The sequence below is a fragment of the Leopardus geoffroyi genome, chromosome E1 (assembly GCF_018350155.1).
Source record: "Leopardus geoffroyi isolate Oge1 chromosome E1, O.geoffroyi_Oge1_pat1.0, whole genome shotgun sequence".
NCBI classification, from domain to species: domain Eukaryota; kingdom Metazoa; phylum Chordata; class Mammalia; order Carnivora; family Felidae; genus Leopardus; species Leopardus geoffroyi.
This window is the reverse complement of record NC_059330.1, coordinates 4,010,001-4,028,138: the sequence shown is the minus strand read 5'-3', so window position 1 is coordinate 4,028,138 and position 18,138 is coordinate 4,010,001. Positions and strand designations below refer to the sequence as shown.

The 18,138-nt window shown below is 47.7% G+C and overlaps 1 protein-coding gene across 2 annotated transcripts in view; it reads right to left on the bottom strand.

Moving 5' to 3' along the window:
• Positions 1 to 6,880: 6,880 nt before the first annotated feature.
• The window catches only part of USP43 (ubiquitin specific peptidase 43), a 62,141-nt gene continuing 50,883 nt past the window's right edge, over positions 6,881 to 18,138 (bottom strand). For both annotated transcript variants that reach the window (XM_045487359.1, XM_045487360.1), the window contains exon 15: positions 6,881 to 8,551. In XM_045487359.1, the coding sequence (XP_045343315.1) occupies positions 7,512 to 8,551 (1,040 nt within the window). In that variant the 3' untranslated portion in view covers positions 6,881 to 7,511. The remainder of the gene's footprint in view (positions 8,552 to 18,138) is intronic.

Here is an 18,138-nt window from a genome sequence, read left to right as displayed (position 1 = left end):
TATATAGTAAAATTTGGATGTAAATTTTAAAAAATAAAAAAAAGGGGCACCTGGGTGGCTCAGTTGGTTAAGCGGTGGACTTCATGTCAGGTCATGATCTCCGGTCCGTGAGTTCGAGCCCCGCGTCGGGCTCTGTGCTGACAGCTCAGAGCCTGGAGCCTGTTTCAGATTCTGTGTCTCCCTCTCTCTGACCCTCCCCTGTTCATGCTCTGTATCTCCCTGTCTCAAAAATAAACAAAACGTTAAAAAAATAAAATAAAATAAAATAAAATAAAATAAAATAAAGTTAAATTACAAAAAAAAAAATAATCATGTGACATGTTAGAGACATTAGCTCACACTGCAAATGGAGATCACATTGCAAGGTATAAATGTATCAAATCAGCACATTGTACACCTTCAACTTACACAATGGTATATGCCAATGATATCTCAATAAATCTAATAAATAAAGGGAAGTTTGAATAAAAAAGGAAGCGGCAGGTGCCTGGGTGGCTCAGTAGGTTGAGTGTCTGACTCTTGATTTCAGCTCAGGTCATGATCTCACGGTTCGTGAGTTCAAGCCCTGCATCGGGCTCTGTGCTGACAGCATGGAACCTGCTTGGGATTCTCTCTCTCTCCTCTCTGTCCTTCTCCTACTTGTGCTGTCTCTGTCTCTCTCAAAATAAATAAATAAGTGGCAAAACGCCATCATATGCTCGTATATATTTTTTTTAATTTTTTTTAACGTTTATTTATTTTTGAGACAGAGAGAGATAGAGCATGAACGGGGGAGGGTCAGAGAGAGAGGGAGACACAGAATCTGAAACAGGCTCCAGGGTCTGAGCTGTCAGCACAGAGCCCGACATGGGGCTCGAACCCACGAACTGTGAGATCGCGACCTGAGCTGAAGTCGGATGCTTAGCTGACTGAGCCACCCAGCCGCCCCTATATTTTTTTAATTACAAAAGAAGGCAGAGAGTTTCTATGACAGAGTGGGGAGTGTTCATTGAGAGTGGTCCTTCCCGCCTGGAAACAGCCTCAGAGCCCTTCCTCATCTGGAAGCCATATTGAGATTCATTGCCTATTCACTGAAAGCGAATTGAAAATCAAGAGCCACTCCTTAAGAGGGCTTAACTCAGATCACTACCCCAATCAGGGAAAGTAAAGAGAGAAAAGTGTCAGGAGCTTGATCTGCTGCCCCAAAAGGACACTGTGTGACATTGCCGAGAGGATCCAAAATGTTTACGTTCAATTTATTATTAGGTTTTTCTCTGTGTTCATATCACATCGGTTTCAAAAAAAAATCCTTATTTTAAATAATTTTTAGCATATTTTAAATTCATACTGAATTTTATCTCGATGTAAGACTATAAATTATGAGATTCATCACTCTTCATGTTTCCTTGTCCTCTTCATCTTTTGTGGCATCTGCTAGAATTCTGCAGTCACTTGGTTGGAAAATTGTCTCCAGAGAGAGCAGATTCTAGCTCTTCTACAAGCCGCAGGTGGCCTTGGTCATTAGGTTGGACCCCGTGAAACTGCCCTTTTTGGTAGGTCAAAAATGGTTGAATGGGATCCAAACTACGTATTTAAACTATGTCTTAGACTTGACATCTGCAAAATGGGTATGATATCATTTCCATCACAGGAATGTTTAAAGAGTACATGAGCCCTGGCATGCAGTAGGAGATGTTAGGTGGTGGGTGTAGTGGTAGTGCTTTACCTTCTGAAGTCTTTCAGAAGAAGGGAAAGAACCAGATGGCTAGACCTGTCAGCCTATGCCCAGGGAGGCTGGAAGCCAAAGAAGGCAACAGATCCAGGCGAATTTCTGAAAGACTATAACTTGCCCTCTAATAAGTATGTGTCTTGGAATCTGACCCAATCCAATATGTATTTCTTCCTTTGGGGAATGAGCCTTAGAAGAGAGGCTGGGAAATAGGGGGTCTTCTCTCTCCCCCAAAGTCATAGAACTCTACACACCCAGAACCAGAACCAGACTGGAGGCTTATTTCCCAGCCCTGCAGATTTCCAGTCTCTGATGCATCTGAGTACAGTACCAGAAAGGAGAGATCTGCCTAGGAGCCTCGCTGGAGGCACCCAACCAGACCGGAATGTATCCAAAAAGTGGCACCAGCTTACATGCGAGTAGGTGATCGGTTCTGACAGTCTATGAAACCCTTAATGTAAACCAGAGAGGGTTATTAAAAGCTATGCTGGTTAACCTCTTAATCTATTCTAAAAGAACGATGCTCAATCCCTTGCAAAAGTCAACAACTGTTATTTGTCTGACGTTACTGGTGCCTGTTGTTAATGAATCCAGTTCTCACATCAACACAGCAAGATGGGTATTCTTTTCCCCGCACATGATGCTGTGGCTCAGACCAAGGAAGCAAGTGGCCCAAGGTAGTAGAGTTTTGAGGCCACGTTCGGCTGGTTCCAAAGCATAGACTCATAGCCACTTTGTAAACACTGATTTTCCAGCTTTAAGATGTTTCCCTAAATAATCTCATGAAGTAACAAGTGACAGTATCATCATTCCAGTGATATGCTGGCACACTGGCTCTCCGGGGTAGAAACCCTGATTTGAGCATCTGCTGAATTCTATGCTATAAATAATTGCACCCCATGGCCGATTTCGACATAGCAATGCCTGGTGACATTAGGGAATATTTAACGGTGGGCTCCTAGGAGCTGGTGGGAGCTCACCCCAGCCACTGCAGGGTTCCCATTGCACCAATGATCAGACCACAGCTCCAAGACATCAATGTACTTGTCACAAGGCCACATCATTAATAGCTAATCCTGAATTTGAACATGTAGCCTCTACAAAAAGGCCTTCGGTTGTTTCTACTTCTCCATCTGTACTTACCATCCTAGGGGAGGGAAAAAGAAAGCATCACTACCTAACACATGGTTCAGACCATCTTCTTGATGAGAGGAGTGTTCTTGATTCCCCCCCCCAATATTTTGACACTAATGGGGGTTCTTCATCTGCTGGGTGGGCTGAATTGGAGGGCCCTAGATCAATGAGCTAAGAAATGGGAAGACAGTGGTAGAATTCAAGAATAAGCAGAATTGTCAGCATGTGTGACACAGCCCTAGCCACAGCGATGTCCCAGGCCCCTGTGTGCCAATCCATTCAAATAGAGCCTATTGGGGAGAGTTCTGGGACGTGGCCAGAATTACAGGAAATGGGCTCTATGTCTGGAAATCCTTTGCTACTCCAGAGGGAGAGCCCTGCTTGGATGTGAAGCCAACAATAAAGAAAGTAGAGCTAACACATAGAGAAAAACCAAATCCTGACACCATCATTGGAGACTGGACACAGAGTCCAAGCCCTGCATGGAGTTAATGCTACTCTCGACTTTTCAGGTATGTGAACCAGTAAGTTTCTTACTTAAACTAATTTGGCCTTAAACTAATTGGATTTAGTGTCCGCAATGTGTGTGTAAAAGGGTTCTCATTAATGCAGCTTCTTTGGGGAGTCAGGTTCTGGTTGAGATAAACTAGGATTTGGGTTAACATCAAAATGATCTCATGAGCACCACTCTTAGTATTTTGCACAGAATTGCCAGTTGACTTGTCAACGTTTCAGTTCAGAACATTTCCTGGGTAGGAGCCGCTTGGGTTCAGCCAGGGACAAAAATAAATACAGCCCCTAAATGGGCTGGACGGCAGACAAATGAAGTTACAGGATCTCTAAAAATGGAGTCAACTTTAGTCCATTTCTAAGGCAGTGGAACAGAAGGTTTTTAAACCTCCAGAATCAATGATATGTCAGCAAAAGTATTTAGTCGGCTTCCAATGAATGCATCTCACTAGCAGCTCTCTTGGGATCCACCCTATGTCCCCCTACGATACTCTAAGCCAACTTGTACCAAGAACTGGAAGGGCCTTGAGTTCACAGAGCAACACTGACTTGAATTTGAATCCTCTCCTGGCAGCTCAGAGTCCTGGTAACAGCGATAATTGATGCTGGCTAATTAGCTCACTTCATACTCTCAGCAACCCATTGAATCGGGTCTTATTATTATCCCCACTTCACGGACAAGGCAAGAGAGCCACGGCGGGGGGGGGGGGGGTAGGTAACTTCCCAAACTCAAACAGCTGGACAGTGGCAGGGTGGGCTCTGAGCAGTCTGGCTCCAGAGTCTGGTCTCTCAATGTGTGTGCGAGGCAATACGTCAAGACTCGGGGCCCGGGTGGCGTTGAGGGAGGATCTGGTCCAATGTCAAGACCAGACAGATGAAATGACTTCACAAGGTCATTCAGCTACTTCATGGCAACCTCTCCCAGGTTCTTGCCTGTCCAGTTCAAGGTGCTTCTTTGTGGCAAGAGGGATGACAGGGCTGTGTTTAGGGCAGGTATGTGGCTACCCCAAGGCCAGGCCAACCAGGACCTTGGAAAGCCTTCCCTTTAGACCCGAAATTTAGACAGGGGTGAGGGTCTGTCCACAGAACCCCAGGTTGGGCCCCCCAACATGCCCAGAGAAACTCAGCTCCATGGGGCTCCACCTGGGGCTCCCGAGTGGCTGTTTAGACCACAGCCACCCCCTGTACACAATCACTCCTTGGGTCCAGTCCAAGGACTTTGGTTCTCCCAAAGTCTCGTGTTCTCCAAGCGAGAATTCCAGCAGGAGTGCCGACGATCTGAGGAATAGAATTACTCTTGATTTCCATGCTCCACCTTGTGAACAGAGCCTCTGTCTTGGCCCTTGACCACTGCATGTATGTCTGTGTCCAATCCTGAGGTCCTCCTTTGCAGGACAAGTGTGGACACAGAAACCTTCAGGGACAACAGCCCAGGCCCTATTGTGGTGTCATCATGCTGTGACATGAAGTTTTGCTGAGGATGACTTTGGGGGTATTTGGGGCCCATAAGGGTCATGAAAATGAAATTTAATCTATGGCACAATAATATATATCCAGAGGGAGGGAGGACGTTACAGAATTTAACTATAGAAAGCCAGAAGTGCATCATCTCGGGGGATCATTTGTAATTCTCTCACACCCAGGTTTAAAGTGGGGTAGGTAAGAAGCAGCACTGCCCACACCTAATGTTTCTCTGACCACTTAGGTGTGGTTCTTTTCAGGTTGACTTGCCACAGGCCAGTGTCAGTCCAAAGAGAGGCTCTTCTGCACGACACGGAGACCAGGACTTGGAGGTGAGTGTGAGTAACTGCTTTCCACCACAAATGCAGTGATTGCACACAGCTTTTTAGCTTCTTCAGGGTAGGGTTCTCACTGGAGACCCTTTTCTTCCATTGTCCATTCAGTGAGAAAAATGGAGACGGAGGTGGGGGATGTTTGAAGGACTGAGAGCTTGCAGGAAGCCATCAACAGAGATGTCAATGCCTCAAACGTGGTCCAGTTCACATTGACCGTGACTTCCAAAGGAGAGCGCTAGACCTATTTCCCTCTGAAGTGTTGCATACTTGTCAGAAAATAAGAACAGACCGATTTTCCTAGAGGCAGAACCATCAAATGAAGATTCATTCTGGAAAGATCAAAATCCTTTCCCAGACTCTTGTTCGTCCAGCCTTTCCTGCCGGGTCCCTGCAGAGGGGGAAGCAGTCTCATGGAAGGCAGACACCAAGGGGCCTTGGGCATCCCTGGTAAAGACCTGGGATGGCAGATATAGCCACCAGGGTCCACGTATTGTCTCTTAGTAAGCCTCCCAAGTCCAGTGCCCAGGGAAGATCTCCAGCCCGTGGTGCAGTATGGAGAATACCGCTAACACTTGGGACTCGTTCATGGTGTCCAACAGTATGCCAAAGGCCGAAGACTTCTAGGGAAGAAGCCTGGGGGTGCACATCTGAGTCCCAACCCAATCCTTTAGAGGACAAAGTTAGGGAGGCTAGGCTCAGAAGGGCATAGGAGCCCAATATGATAAAAGAGCACCAACAGGAGAAAGATCCGGAGGAAATAGGATTCCTAGACTCCCAGAAGAACCCAAGACGGCATGGACAGCTGTGTCTTCCACATCCAGCTTGAGATTTTGTCAGTTCACACTTGAGAACCTGGATGTCTTCTGAAATGCAGCCACACGGGTCTACGGGTATACATGTGGCCCTCTGGGGCCATGCGGCTGGGCTGCAGGAGTTGGATGTCTTGAACAAATGGTTCCCATCAGAAAGGAAGTATTTCTAGAACACAGACTAAGTATAGACCCAGGTCTACTAGGGTCAGACGTAGCAGCTTCCCAGTACGAAGTGACAGGATATTTGTCAGAACAGCTACCAAGGAAAAAATAAAGTTCTAGGAAACTGGACAGTCAACTAATGGTCTGTGGGGACAGGCTCAGACTCTCGAGCCTCGTAAGTACAAACCCTCCAGAGACAGACCTGAAGGGACTGCTGTTTCCTTAGAAGATGGCAAGTCGTTTTATTTAAAAACACTTTAAAATTTTGGAAACAACTCATTTTTTGTGTTATTTTTGAGAGAGAGAGAGACAGAGCATGAGTGGGGGAGGGTCAGGGAGAGAGGAATCTGAAGCAGGCTCCAGGCTTCGGGCTCCGAGCTGTCAGCACAGAGCCTGACGCAGGGCTCGAACTCATGAACCGTGAGTTCATGACCTGAGCCGAAGTCGGACACTTAACCGACTGAGCCACCCAGGGGCCCTGGCTCAGGCAGCTCTTGATCTCGGGGTTGGTTGTGAGTTCGAGCCCCATGTTGGGTACAGGGATTACTTAAAAAAATAAAATCTTTGAGGGGTGCCTGGGTGGCTCAGTCGGTTAAGCATCCGACTTCAGCTCAGGTCATGATCTCAGGGTCGTGAGTTCAAGCCCCATACTGGGCTCTGTGCTGAATGTGAAGCGTACTTAAAAAATAAACATAAAGTCTTTGAAAAAAAAAAAAAAAGATCATTTGTTAGACTTGAATAACTCAGAGAGCCATTCACATGTTTCACTGATGGGCTTTTATTAAAATTGCATATAGGTCTCATACTTACACATTTTTTTTAAAGAACTTCCTTTATGCCTAGTATCAAAATACTACAATTATTTTGTTATATATTAAATATCTTCCTAAAGTCTCAATCATTTCTGTTCCATCCCTCCCCTAGAATCCTTCTTTATTGTGTGTTCGGCGTCTTGAACGTTTCATCTCAGGAAGCGCGTAGAGGTTTGAAAACGAGAAGCCAATGACAAGAATTGACTCGATGTTGCAGACTCTTCTCTACTGGGCTGTCGAGCTGGCCCACACCCAAATCACTCTCGAGTGTAGGGACTCACGCCCTGGAATTGTTGAAACCAATCAGGTCTTGCCCTGAAATAGTAAGGCTGACCCAACAGCACCCTCTGGTGGCTTGCACGGATAAAAGCACCGAACGGTTCAGGAAAGTATTTGGACATGCTATCTTGGAAATCCAGATGCGGACACCAAAACAAAAAAACAAAACAAAACTAAACTTATTTTCCGGGGTCCCAAGACAACTGGCTTCCCGGAAGCCCATTCTCCACACACTCGAGCTTCTTACAAGCTGCTCAGTCATGAGAATGCCAGCTTCACACCAAGCTGGAACACGCCATCAAAAGCTGGACTCGGGTAACGTTTTCTTCCGACTCAAGGAAAGAGTGTGGTATTTCACCTTTTGCAAGGTGCCCAAAGGAGTGTGTTCCCCTGGGACAGTCCTCTGGGACGTGCCCAGGGCACTGGCCCTCGTGGACCTCACGGCTTTACGAGGGAGGCGGAGAGAGCTGGGAGCCGACCATACATCCCTCTCCAAGTGGGTGATGGGGGCTCTGGCCAGGCTCTCCTGAATCCAGGGGGAAGGAGAGGAGCCCCGAGAGTGCTCATCCACAGCCGGGCTCAGCCTGCCGCTCACCAGGGACACTGGGGACGCCTGGGGGGCCACCTCTGGCCTCTCAGATTTGTTCTCCTTCTTGGAAAACACGGACCTCAGAAGGGTGAGGGTCCCCTGTGGGACGTCCCTGCCGTCCACATTAGCCCTCATTCTGATGCGGGTATTCTGGCGGCTCTCTGCACTGTTTCTAGATAATTCCGTGCTGCTCAGAGCCTCTGTGGGGGAGGGTGCTGTGCTGAGGCTTCCTGCCTGGCCACTTCCCTTGCAGTTCGCCGTCTTCTGGCCCTCCGGCCGGGCTCGTTTCTCATTCGGCACCGAGGGCATCACCGTGAGGGGCAGGTCAAACCGTCTGGGGAGCCTGATATCCTGACTCGCATTTTCCTTGGCTTTCCTGGCTGTACTCAGGCCATCTGAGGTTCCGGGGGCCGCACAGGGACTGGGGTGGCCTGAGGGGCAGGGCGCTCGGGCCAGCACTGTCTCACTGGCGGGCCTACGGTCTTCACCCTCAGCGGACTTCACGTCCTCGCAGGCAGCGCCCGTCAACAGCGGCACGATGGACTGGCTGGTGGATCGGGGCCTCCGCCTGGACTCCAAGTACTCCACCAACTCGACAGATGGACCGGGTGGTTTCTCCCTGGGTCTGAAAGACCAGCGGAGGGGCAAGGTCTTGAAGGCTCCCTGCTTGGCTCTGGAAGGCGTGGGCTCCTTCATGCTGATGCTTCGGCCTCGTACACCCCGTACCAGACGCCTGGACTCCAGCTCTCCTGTAAGAGACACCAAGAGCATCAGTGCCCAAATCCCCCTCCCAGCTGCAAGGCGTGACCATGCCCGCCATCGAACAGACCATGGCTGAGCACCCCTGAAGTATCGGGCACTGTGCTGGCCGTTGGGGACACAGCAGTGAGCAGGACACTGAGGTCCTGGCCCTCGGAAGCATCAATGTTTGCAAATGCTCAGCAAAAGTCCTTCCTTTTCCAGGTTAAATTAGGTGCCTGTACCTTTCAAATGCGAGATTCTCAGATACCCTATCCTGGGCCAAAAGGAAAAATTAATAAATTGTGCGTTTAATTTTATCAGAGCTCCCACTTACATTTTCCTTCTGCGTTCTGCAACACCTGTGTATGGTTGGAAAGACACATTTCATGTGTAAGAGTTAAACGAGAAACGGAGTCTAGAAAAACAGTGTAATCCAACCTGCAAAAATACATACTTGTGTGCGTGACACATGCATGTGAAAACATACAAACAAGTTTGTAAAATAAACACTAAGATGACAAGGTGTCGAGGGGGCCATGGGATGCTGTGTGACTGATTTTCTTCTTAATTCTTTCCTAAATCTTAACATTTCTAAAGGGAATGCACACATAACCAAGGATGTGTGTTTTTTCTTAAGAAACATCAGTTACTAAAACACTTCTATTTACAATAGCATCAGGGGCGCCTGGGTGGCTCAGTCCGTTAAACGTCAGACTTTGGCTCAGGTCATGATCTCCAGATCCATGAGTTGGAGACCCGCATCAGGCCCCCGCACTGATAATGCAGTGCCTGCTTGGAATTCCCTCTCTCTCCTTCCCTCCCCCACTCATGCTGTCTCTATCTCTCCAAAATAAATAAACTTTTAAAAAAAATTTAAAAAAGAGAATAAAATACTTAGGAATTAACCAAGGAGGTAAAAGATTTATATAACAAAAACGACAAAACATTAAGAAGAAATTAAAGATGACATAAATGGAAAGACATCCCATGTTCATGGATTGGAAGGCTTAAATATTGCTAAAATGGCAACGTTACCCAGAGTGATCGATCTCCAGCTTCAATGCAAATCCCTATCAAAATCCCAACGGGGCTTTTTGCAGAGATGGAAAAATCCATCCTGAAATTCACATGGAATCTCAAGAGACCTCCACAGGCAGTCAGAAAAAGACAAATACTGCATGATTCCATCGCACAAGGTACCCAGAGTGGTCGTAACCAGAGAGACAGAAAGTACAGAGACGGTTGCCAGAGGCTTGGTGACGAGGAGGGTGCGGTGTTATTGTGAAATGGGCAGAGGCTTTCAGATTTACAAGATGAAAAGAGTTACAGCGATGGATGGTGGCGATGGCTACGATACGATGGGAATGTATGGAATACCACTGAAATGTGCACTTGAAAAAGCTTCAAGTGATAAACTTTGTTCTAAGTATTTTCACGCAATAATAAAAGTGAAAATAAAAAGAAAATAAAAAGAAAAAGTGAAAATAAAAGAAAAGCAACTTGCAGCATCTGCCTTCATTTATAAGATGCCTGTAATCACAGAGGGAAAAAACCTTCACCTGAAACACACAACCCACACGGTGGAGAGACAGTCTCGTGCGTTTGGAGAAAGACCTGAGGCCAACCCTACAAGCCTTCTGCCCCCAGATGACCGCTTGTATCATGGAGTAGGAGAGCAAGCCCTATACGAGCGAGGACCGTACCACAAATACAGCCCCGATAAGCAGCACAGCCACCTGGGACGAGCCATGTGCAAAGGGACTTGGGATTGTCAGGGGACAGGCAACAGCTCAGTGTATTCTGGTGGAGAAAACACAGCACTGGACACATCAGCCAGGCCCCCGGGGAAGAAATGACCAGGAGGCAGAGTCCCAATGCCCAGCAATGACTGGAGGGGTTGGACAGCATCTCCGAGGTTCCTGGGGAATTTTACCTTCCACGGATTATTTCCGGTAGTTTTTAATCGCCTACATTTTTCCCCCCAACTCGGTATTGTTTTCTTTAAAGCATTTCCGTAGCTAGCAATAGACACGGTTTCACCCCAAATATTTTGTAATTTCACTGTCCATGGCCCACCATTAAATCCCCATACCTCGGGGGAATAAAACTGGGGTGCTGGGGTCTGAGACACATATGCAGTTTTTTTGTTTTTCCCTCTTTGCAACCCTGGGAAGGGCAGAAAGCACTGCTTTTCTTAGGAGGATAAAGCTGCGACTTTCGGCTTTTCGAAACGAGGTAACACAGCCGGCGGCCCGGCAGGTGGCGAGGTGGCTTGGCAGTGCGTCCCCTCTTCCCGGATGAAAGGCCTGGGGCCCGGGCCCACGTCACCCCTGCAGCTCCCTTTCACGGGGGCCGCAGATGCCCATGCAAGCCCTTCCTTCCGCCTCTTCCTCGAGATGGCAGCAAGGAGGCACCTTGGCCGCCAGTGTGAGAGCAGAAGGGACAAGTAAGTGCCCACACTGATGCAGTGTCACCATTCACAAACGTCTCCCTTCCAAGGGGAGGGGGAAGTGCTCCCCCTGCTCCTCCCCGGGGGGACCTCCTGGAGGCTGGGAGCCAGAGGCAGAGGTGGCGTTCAGAGATGCCTGAGGGAGGGTACTTCCCTGCCCTGGATGGAATCTGTGGCCTTGCTCATGCCCAGTTGGCTGGAGAACCAGGAAGGAAGGGTCTAGAGCCTTGGGCCACATGGAGGACATGAATGGTCAAGTCCTTCCTGAAGGTTATGCGTCCCAGAGCCTGCAGGACAGGCTTCCCAGGTCCTGCGAGGCCTCCTCACACAGATGGCGCCCATGCGGCTGGTGGGCATGGCCCCCACCCAAGGCCCCACCCATGAGTGACTGCAAAGACAGCAGATGCTACCCTGAGAAATGCCCCATCTGTTCCTATGTGGCTTTTTATCCTAGCTAATGAAACCAGGCATCGATCTGACCTCACGATGTGTGCTGTGAGCAAGGGGCGGGCCCCCCCAGCCCTCAGGACAAGACTCCTGGTCCAGTGCTCTCAGCTCTCAGGCTGTACAAGGGCTTCCTCTGACAGCCACCCACTCATGCATTTGACAGACACGTAATGAGAGCCCACTGTGTGCCTAGGACGTGTTTTCAACGCTGGGGAAAGAGCTGTGGAAAACAAAACACAAAGTGCTTGTCCCTGTGGAGTTCGTCGGAAAGCAACAACATGTGATGTCACGGGATATAGTGCTAAGAGCTATGACGAAGAACGAGGCAGGGTAAGGGGGGTGGGATACAGCGTGGTGACTGCGGAGTGAGGAGAGTGAAAGGCAGAAGGAAGCCATGTGGAGATGGGGGAAAACAGCTGCCAGGTAGCGGAAACAGCAAGTACAAAGGCCCTGAGGCACAAGTGAGCTTGGTGGGTCAGGGAAGCAGCAGAGAGACCACTGTGGCTGTAACCAAGGGAGAAAAGGTTCCCCAAGAGGCTCTTCATCTGCTGACTCCTCTGTATTTGGAGGCATCTCTTTCTCTGGTTGAAGTCTGACCCCCTGACTTTCCTCTGGACCCTAGAGGGTAAGGACAAGCTCTTCAGCTGGGCTGAGCTTTGTCCACCTCTGAGAGTAAGCCAGTAGGACGAGGCTGGTGAGGGGAAAGGCTGCCTCGGGGGCCAAGGCCACCGCCCCTTCTATCGCTCCAAGAATCACCTCCGCTCAGGAGGGCATGGAGGGGAACCCCAATGGGCAAACGCAGAAAAAGACGACAGCACACATATTCTCTGATCCAATAGTCAGAGAATAAAGAGAACCATCAGAAGAGGCCCCTAATGAACTGGCACCACCAGAAGAAATGGACAAAAGATAAGCTCTCAGGGAGATTCAAATACAGAGCAGGAGAGGACCGAAAAATGTCTTCCGGGTCTTACAATTCAGTAAATGCATTGGAGGCACGGAGGGTCATATTTGAGACTCAGATTAGTGGCCGAAAAGATAAAGGGAAAGGCAGTATCTCGCACCTGAGAGCCAAGTGACAGAGAGAAGTCACAGGGAAAAGCGAGAAGACACAGAGAACAGACCCAGGGGAGCCACCAGGCAAATGACAGAAATCTGAACAGTCAGAGAGACGATAAACCAAACAACACCACCCTGAAGGAAAGCCTGCATCACATAATCAACAATAGCCAAAGTATGGAAAGAGCCCAAACGTCCATCCACGGATGAATGGGTAAAGAAAATGTGGTCTATATATACAATGGAGGATTACTCGGCGATCATAAAGAATGAAATCTTGCCATTTGCCAACAACGTGGATGGAACTGGAGTGTATTATGCTGAGCCAAGTAAGGCATAGGAAGATAAATATCGTATGATTTCACTCATATATGGAATTAAAAAAAATTTTTTTAACGTTTATTTTAGAGAGAGACAGAGTGTGAGCAGGGGAAGGGACAGAGAGAGGAGACACAGAATCCGAAGCAGGCTCCAGGCTCTGAGCTGTCAGCACAGAGCCCAACGCGGGGCTCGAACCCATAAACTGTGAGATCATGACCTGAGCCGAGGTCGGATGCTTAACCGACTGAGCCATCCAGGCGCCCCTCGTACATGGAATTTAAGAAACAAAACAGATGAACATAGGGGATGGAAGGAAAAATAAGATAAAAATAGAGCGGGAGGCAAACCATAAGAGACTCTTAAATACAGAGAACAAAACTGAGGATTGCTGGAGGGGAGGCGGGTGGGGGCTGGGTAGTAAAGAAGGCACTTGTTGGGATGAGCACAGGGTGTCATATGTAAGTGATGAATCACTAAATTCTACTCCTGAAATCATTATTACGCTATATATTAACTAACTTGGATTTAAACAAAATTTTTAAATTAAAAATAAATAGGAAGGAGGAAGGAAGGAAGGAAGGAAGGAAGGAAGGAAGGAGAGAAAGAAAAAGGAAAGGAGAGAGGAAGGAAAGAAGGAAGAAAGGAAGGAAGAGAAAGAAAGATAAAGAAAGAAAAGAAAAGAAAAGAAAAGAAAAGAAAAGAAAAGAAAAGAAAGGAAAAAAGAAAGGAAGCCTGCCTCTGTGGTCTGAAAGGTTCTGGGGGTTCTAGGAAGGGTTGATGAACAAAAACACAGACCCAGGCATATACTAGTGTTGTTTCTAAATTCCAAGGTCAACCACAAATTCTCAAAAGCTTCCAGACAGAAAGGACAAGTGACTCTCACATGAAAAAAGGAAAAAAAAAAAAAAAAAAAAAAAAAAAAAAGCACTTCTCACCTGCAACCCTGGGGCTTGGCAGACCGTGGGAAAACATCTACAGACACCAGAGAGAGAAGGAAGGACTTCAGTCCAAGAGCCCTCCAACCAGCCAAGCTGCCATTCGCTCCCCGGTAAAAGTAAATATTTGTGGCCACGCATCCCCCATCCCTGAAAAGAACTCTGACCAGACACTAAAGAATCAGAACCCAGACCTCAAGACAGAGGGGGACAGAAAGAAGACAGACGGGGGGTGTTCAATGGAGGCTGCCATAGGGGGACCATCCACCTGCAACAGGGCAGGTGGTCCCAGGACGGGGAATATGCAGTGACGTGAGCATGTTTGGGATCTGGAAAGGCACGGCACTCAGAGCCTGAAACCCTCTCAGAGAAGCTGAGAGCTTGGGATCCAGGTGGGGGGAGGGGAGGTTCTAAAACAGACCAGGGGCACCCGTGGGGCTCAGTCAGTTAAGCGTCCAAATTTGGCTCAGGTCATCTCACAGTTTGTGAGTTCAAGCCCCGGGTCGGGCTCAGCGCTGACTAGTGCAGAGCATGCTTGGGATTCTCTCTCTCTGCCCAACCCCGCCTCCCCCCACCTCCCCACTGCCCAACTCACGCTTTCTCTCTCTCTCTCTCAAAATAAATAAACTTTAAAAAAATAAATACGGCCTCCTGGGTGGCTCAGTTAGTTAAGCATCCAACTTCTGCTCAGGTCATGATCTCACGGTTTGTGGGCTCGAGCCCCGCGTTGGGCTCTGTGCTGACAGCTCAGAGCCTGGAGCCTGCTTCTGATTCTGTGTCTCCCTCTCTTTCTGCCCCTCCCCTGCTCGTGCTCTGTCTCTCTCAAAAATAAATAATAGGAAGGAAGGAAGGAAGGAAGGAAGGAAGGAAGGAAGATTAAAAAATAAAACAGACCAGAGGGACACTAAAAGCATTTCAAAGCACTCGCTTTGCAGGGGTGGGGGTGGGAGGGATAACGTGGAGACATCTTGCTGGGGGGAAGGACAGCAGGCAGGCATGAAGGGAATAGTCTGGCTTCTCATATCCATATAATAGGAAAATGCATTTACACATTGGGAAGGATAAGTAACAATTAATGCTAAGCTAGTCCATCAGAGAAAGACAAATACCACAGGACTTCACTCATAGGTGGAATTTAAAATACAAAACAGACAGGGGTGCCTGGGTGGCTTAGTGGTTGACCGTCTGACTTCAGCTCAGGTCATGATCTCACTGTTCATGAGTTCGAGCCCTGCGTCGGGCTCTGTACTGACAGCTCAGAGTCTGGAGCCTGCTTGGGTTTCTGTGTCTCCCTCTCTCTCTAACCCTCTCCCGCTCACACCCTGTCTCTCTCTCTCTCAAAAATAAATAAACATTAAAATAAATAAGTAAATAAAATACAAAACAGATGAACATAGGGGAAGGGAAGCAAAAATAATATAAAAACAGGGAGGGGGACAAAACTTAAGAGACTCTTAAATACAGAGAACAAACTGAGGATGGCTGGGGTGGCTGTGGGTGGGGGGATGGGCTAGATGGGGGAGGGGCATTGAGGAGGGCAATTGTCGGGATGAGCCCTGGGCGTTATACGTAGGGGATGAATCACTGGAGTCTACTCCTGAAACCATTATTGCACTCACTATATGCTATCTAACTTGGATGTAAATTTAAAAAATTAATTAATTAAAAAAAAACAAAAAAACCCAAGATGGAAAAGAACAGAACTTCCAAACAAAGGGGGAAAAAAAGAGAGAGCAAAGACCAATGAGATCGACTCAGTAAAAAACAAGGAAAAAGGAAAAAAAAGAAACAATAATAAAAAAGTGTTTTAACGAAACAAAATCAAGTTTAGGGTTGTTACTGATGAGGGAGGCTGAGGTGGGCTGAGGACAAAATACAAGATAGCAACCCACCCCCCCCCCCCCCCCCATCAGCCCTCCTGGCAGGTGGGATGTGTGAGATATTCCCCAGGCTCTGCTAGAGGCAAAAACCACCTTAGCATGACCATAGCCAGGCCTCCAGGATCCTGTGAGTCGTTAGCATATGAAAATCTCACTGGAAACTTCCCTTGGACCTGACCTCCCCCAACTCCCAAATGTATAACCCTTCTCTCCACAGGGTCTGGGACAGCTCTTCCTGCCCGCGGGTCCTGTCTCCATGCTTTAATAAAATCACCATTTTTGCACCAAAGATGTCTTCAAGAATTCTTTCCTGGCCATCGGATCTGGATGCCCTATCACCCCAAAACCTCATCAGTTACATTAAAAACGGATGGACTGGGGCGCCTGGGTGGCTCAGTAGGTTAAGCGTCCTACTTCGAACTAGGTCATGATCTCGCTGTTCCCGAGTTCCAGCCCCACATCGGGCTCTGTGCTGACAGCTCAGAGCCTGGAGCCTGTTTCAGATTCTGTGTCTCCCTCTCTCTCTGCCCCTTCCCCACTTACACTCTGTCTGTCTCTTTCAAAAATAAATATTAAAAAAAAAAAAAAAATTAAAAAAAAAACAGATGGGCTGAATGCTCCCCTTGTTAAGACAGGCTCTTGATTTTGACATTCAATAATAATAATAATAATAATAATAATAATAATAATAATAAAACCACAACATATTGGGGCGCCTGGGTGGCTCAGTCGGTTGAGCATCCAACTTCAGCTCAGGTCACGATCTCGCGGTCCGTGAGTTCGAGCCCCGCGTTGGGCTCTGGGCTGATGGCTTGGAGCCTGGAGCCTGCTTCCGATTCTGTGTCTCCCTCTCTCTCTGCCCCTCCGCTGCTCATGCTCTGTCTCTCTCTCTCCCTCAAAAATAAATAAACGTTAACAAAAAACAAAAAAAACCCCAAAACATAGTGTTTACCAGAAACCACTTAAAAGTAACTGTAAGAGAAAAATTCATAAAGCAAAAGAGAACAACAAAATGATACCAGGCCAGTGCCAACAAAAAGAAAGGAGGAAGGGGTGGCATGATTAATCTCGAACAAGGTAGAATTTAAGATTAAAAGAACTTAAGATAAAGAGCCACGTTACAAGGAGGACAGACAATTTATAAAGAAGACCTAACAGTCGTCAGCTTCAGACATCTATTAACAAGGCAGCAAACCATATAAAGCAGAAATTACTCAAGTCCGTGGCATAAAAATACAGCCATACAGAGGGTGCCAAATATGCCTCCTTCCTAGCGAGGCGGTCCTCGATAAGGTCAACGTAGAGACAAAGTGAACTGAATCCAAAAAACGACTCACCTGATTTAAGAGCTACGACCTCACAAAGGCACAGTCGACATGATTCCACGCGTGCAAAGAACATCGACAAAATAATCATGTACTTACTGTATCACAAAAAGGGAATGCTTTTGGAAAACCACATTCTTGGCTCACCATCCGCAAAATTAGAGAGAGTTACAGGGAGACCCCCAAATCATAAACGCTTGAAACTCCCAGATAACTTTTAAAGAGGAAATAAAAGTGGAAATAATGTAGTACCTGGAAAGTACTTCAAGTGACAAGGAAAACTTGGAAGGCCCAATAAAAGTCGTAGAGAAAATCAATCATCAAAAGCACCTCGATCGTAAAGCTGAAGTCCTGGGACCCCTTATCCACCTGAGGGGAGCCCTTATTCACCTGAGGGGCTTCTGCGTAAGACCCCAGCAATTTTTTCACATGGTCTTGCTTTCTTTTTTTCCTATTTAACAGAGAGACACACAGAGAGAGACAGAGAGAGAGAGAGAGAGAGCGAGCAGGGGAGGGGCAGAGGGAGAGAGAGAATCTGAAGCAGTCTCCATATATTCAGCACGGAGCCCGACGTGGGGCTCAATCCCACAACTCTGGGATCATGACCTGAGCCGAAATCAAGAGTCCGATGCTCCACTGACTGAGCCACCCAGGTGCCCCATCACATACATGGTTTTATTTTTATAAAACTTGCAGGGGCGCCTGGGTGGCTCCGTCGGTTAAGCGTCCGACTTCAGCTCAGGTCATGATCTCGAGCTCCGTGAGTTTGAGCCCCGCCTCGGGCTCTGGGCTGATGGCTCAGAGCCTGGAGCCTGCTTCTGATTCTGTGTCTCCCTCTCTCTCTGCCCCTCCCCCATTCATGCTCTGTCTCTGTCTCAAAATAAACGTTAAAAAAAAAATTAAAAACTTGCAGAAGTAAGGTGTTTTTACATCCTTCTTGGAGAGCTTCTCCTGACACCTGTCCCCGATTACAGAAGATGCAGTCCCCTTCAATATTCCTTGGATCCAGCCCTTTTGGTCCAAATGCCTTCCCCATTCCCACATCCCATAACTAGGGCTACTGGAAGGATGAAGTTCCCAAGCTGTCAGGGTTTCTCTCCAGAGGCCTACTTGGCATTTGGGAGGGACAATTCAATTCTGTCCTGAAACGACACCATCTCTGGTCCTGCCCGCTGGGGA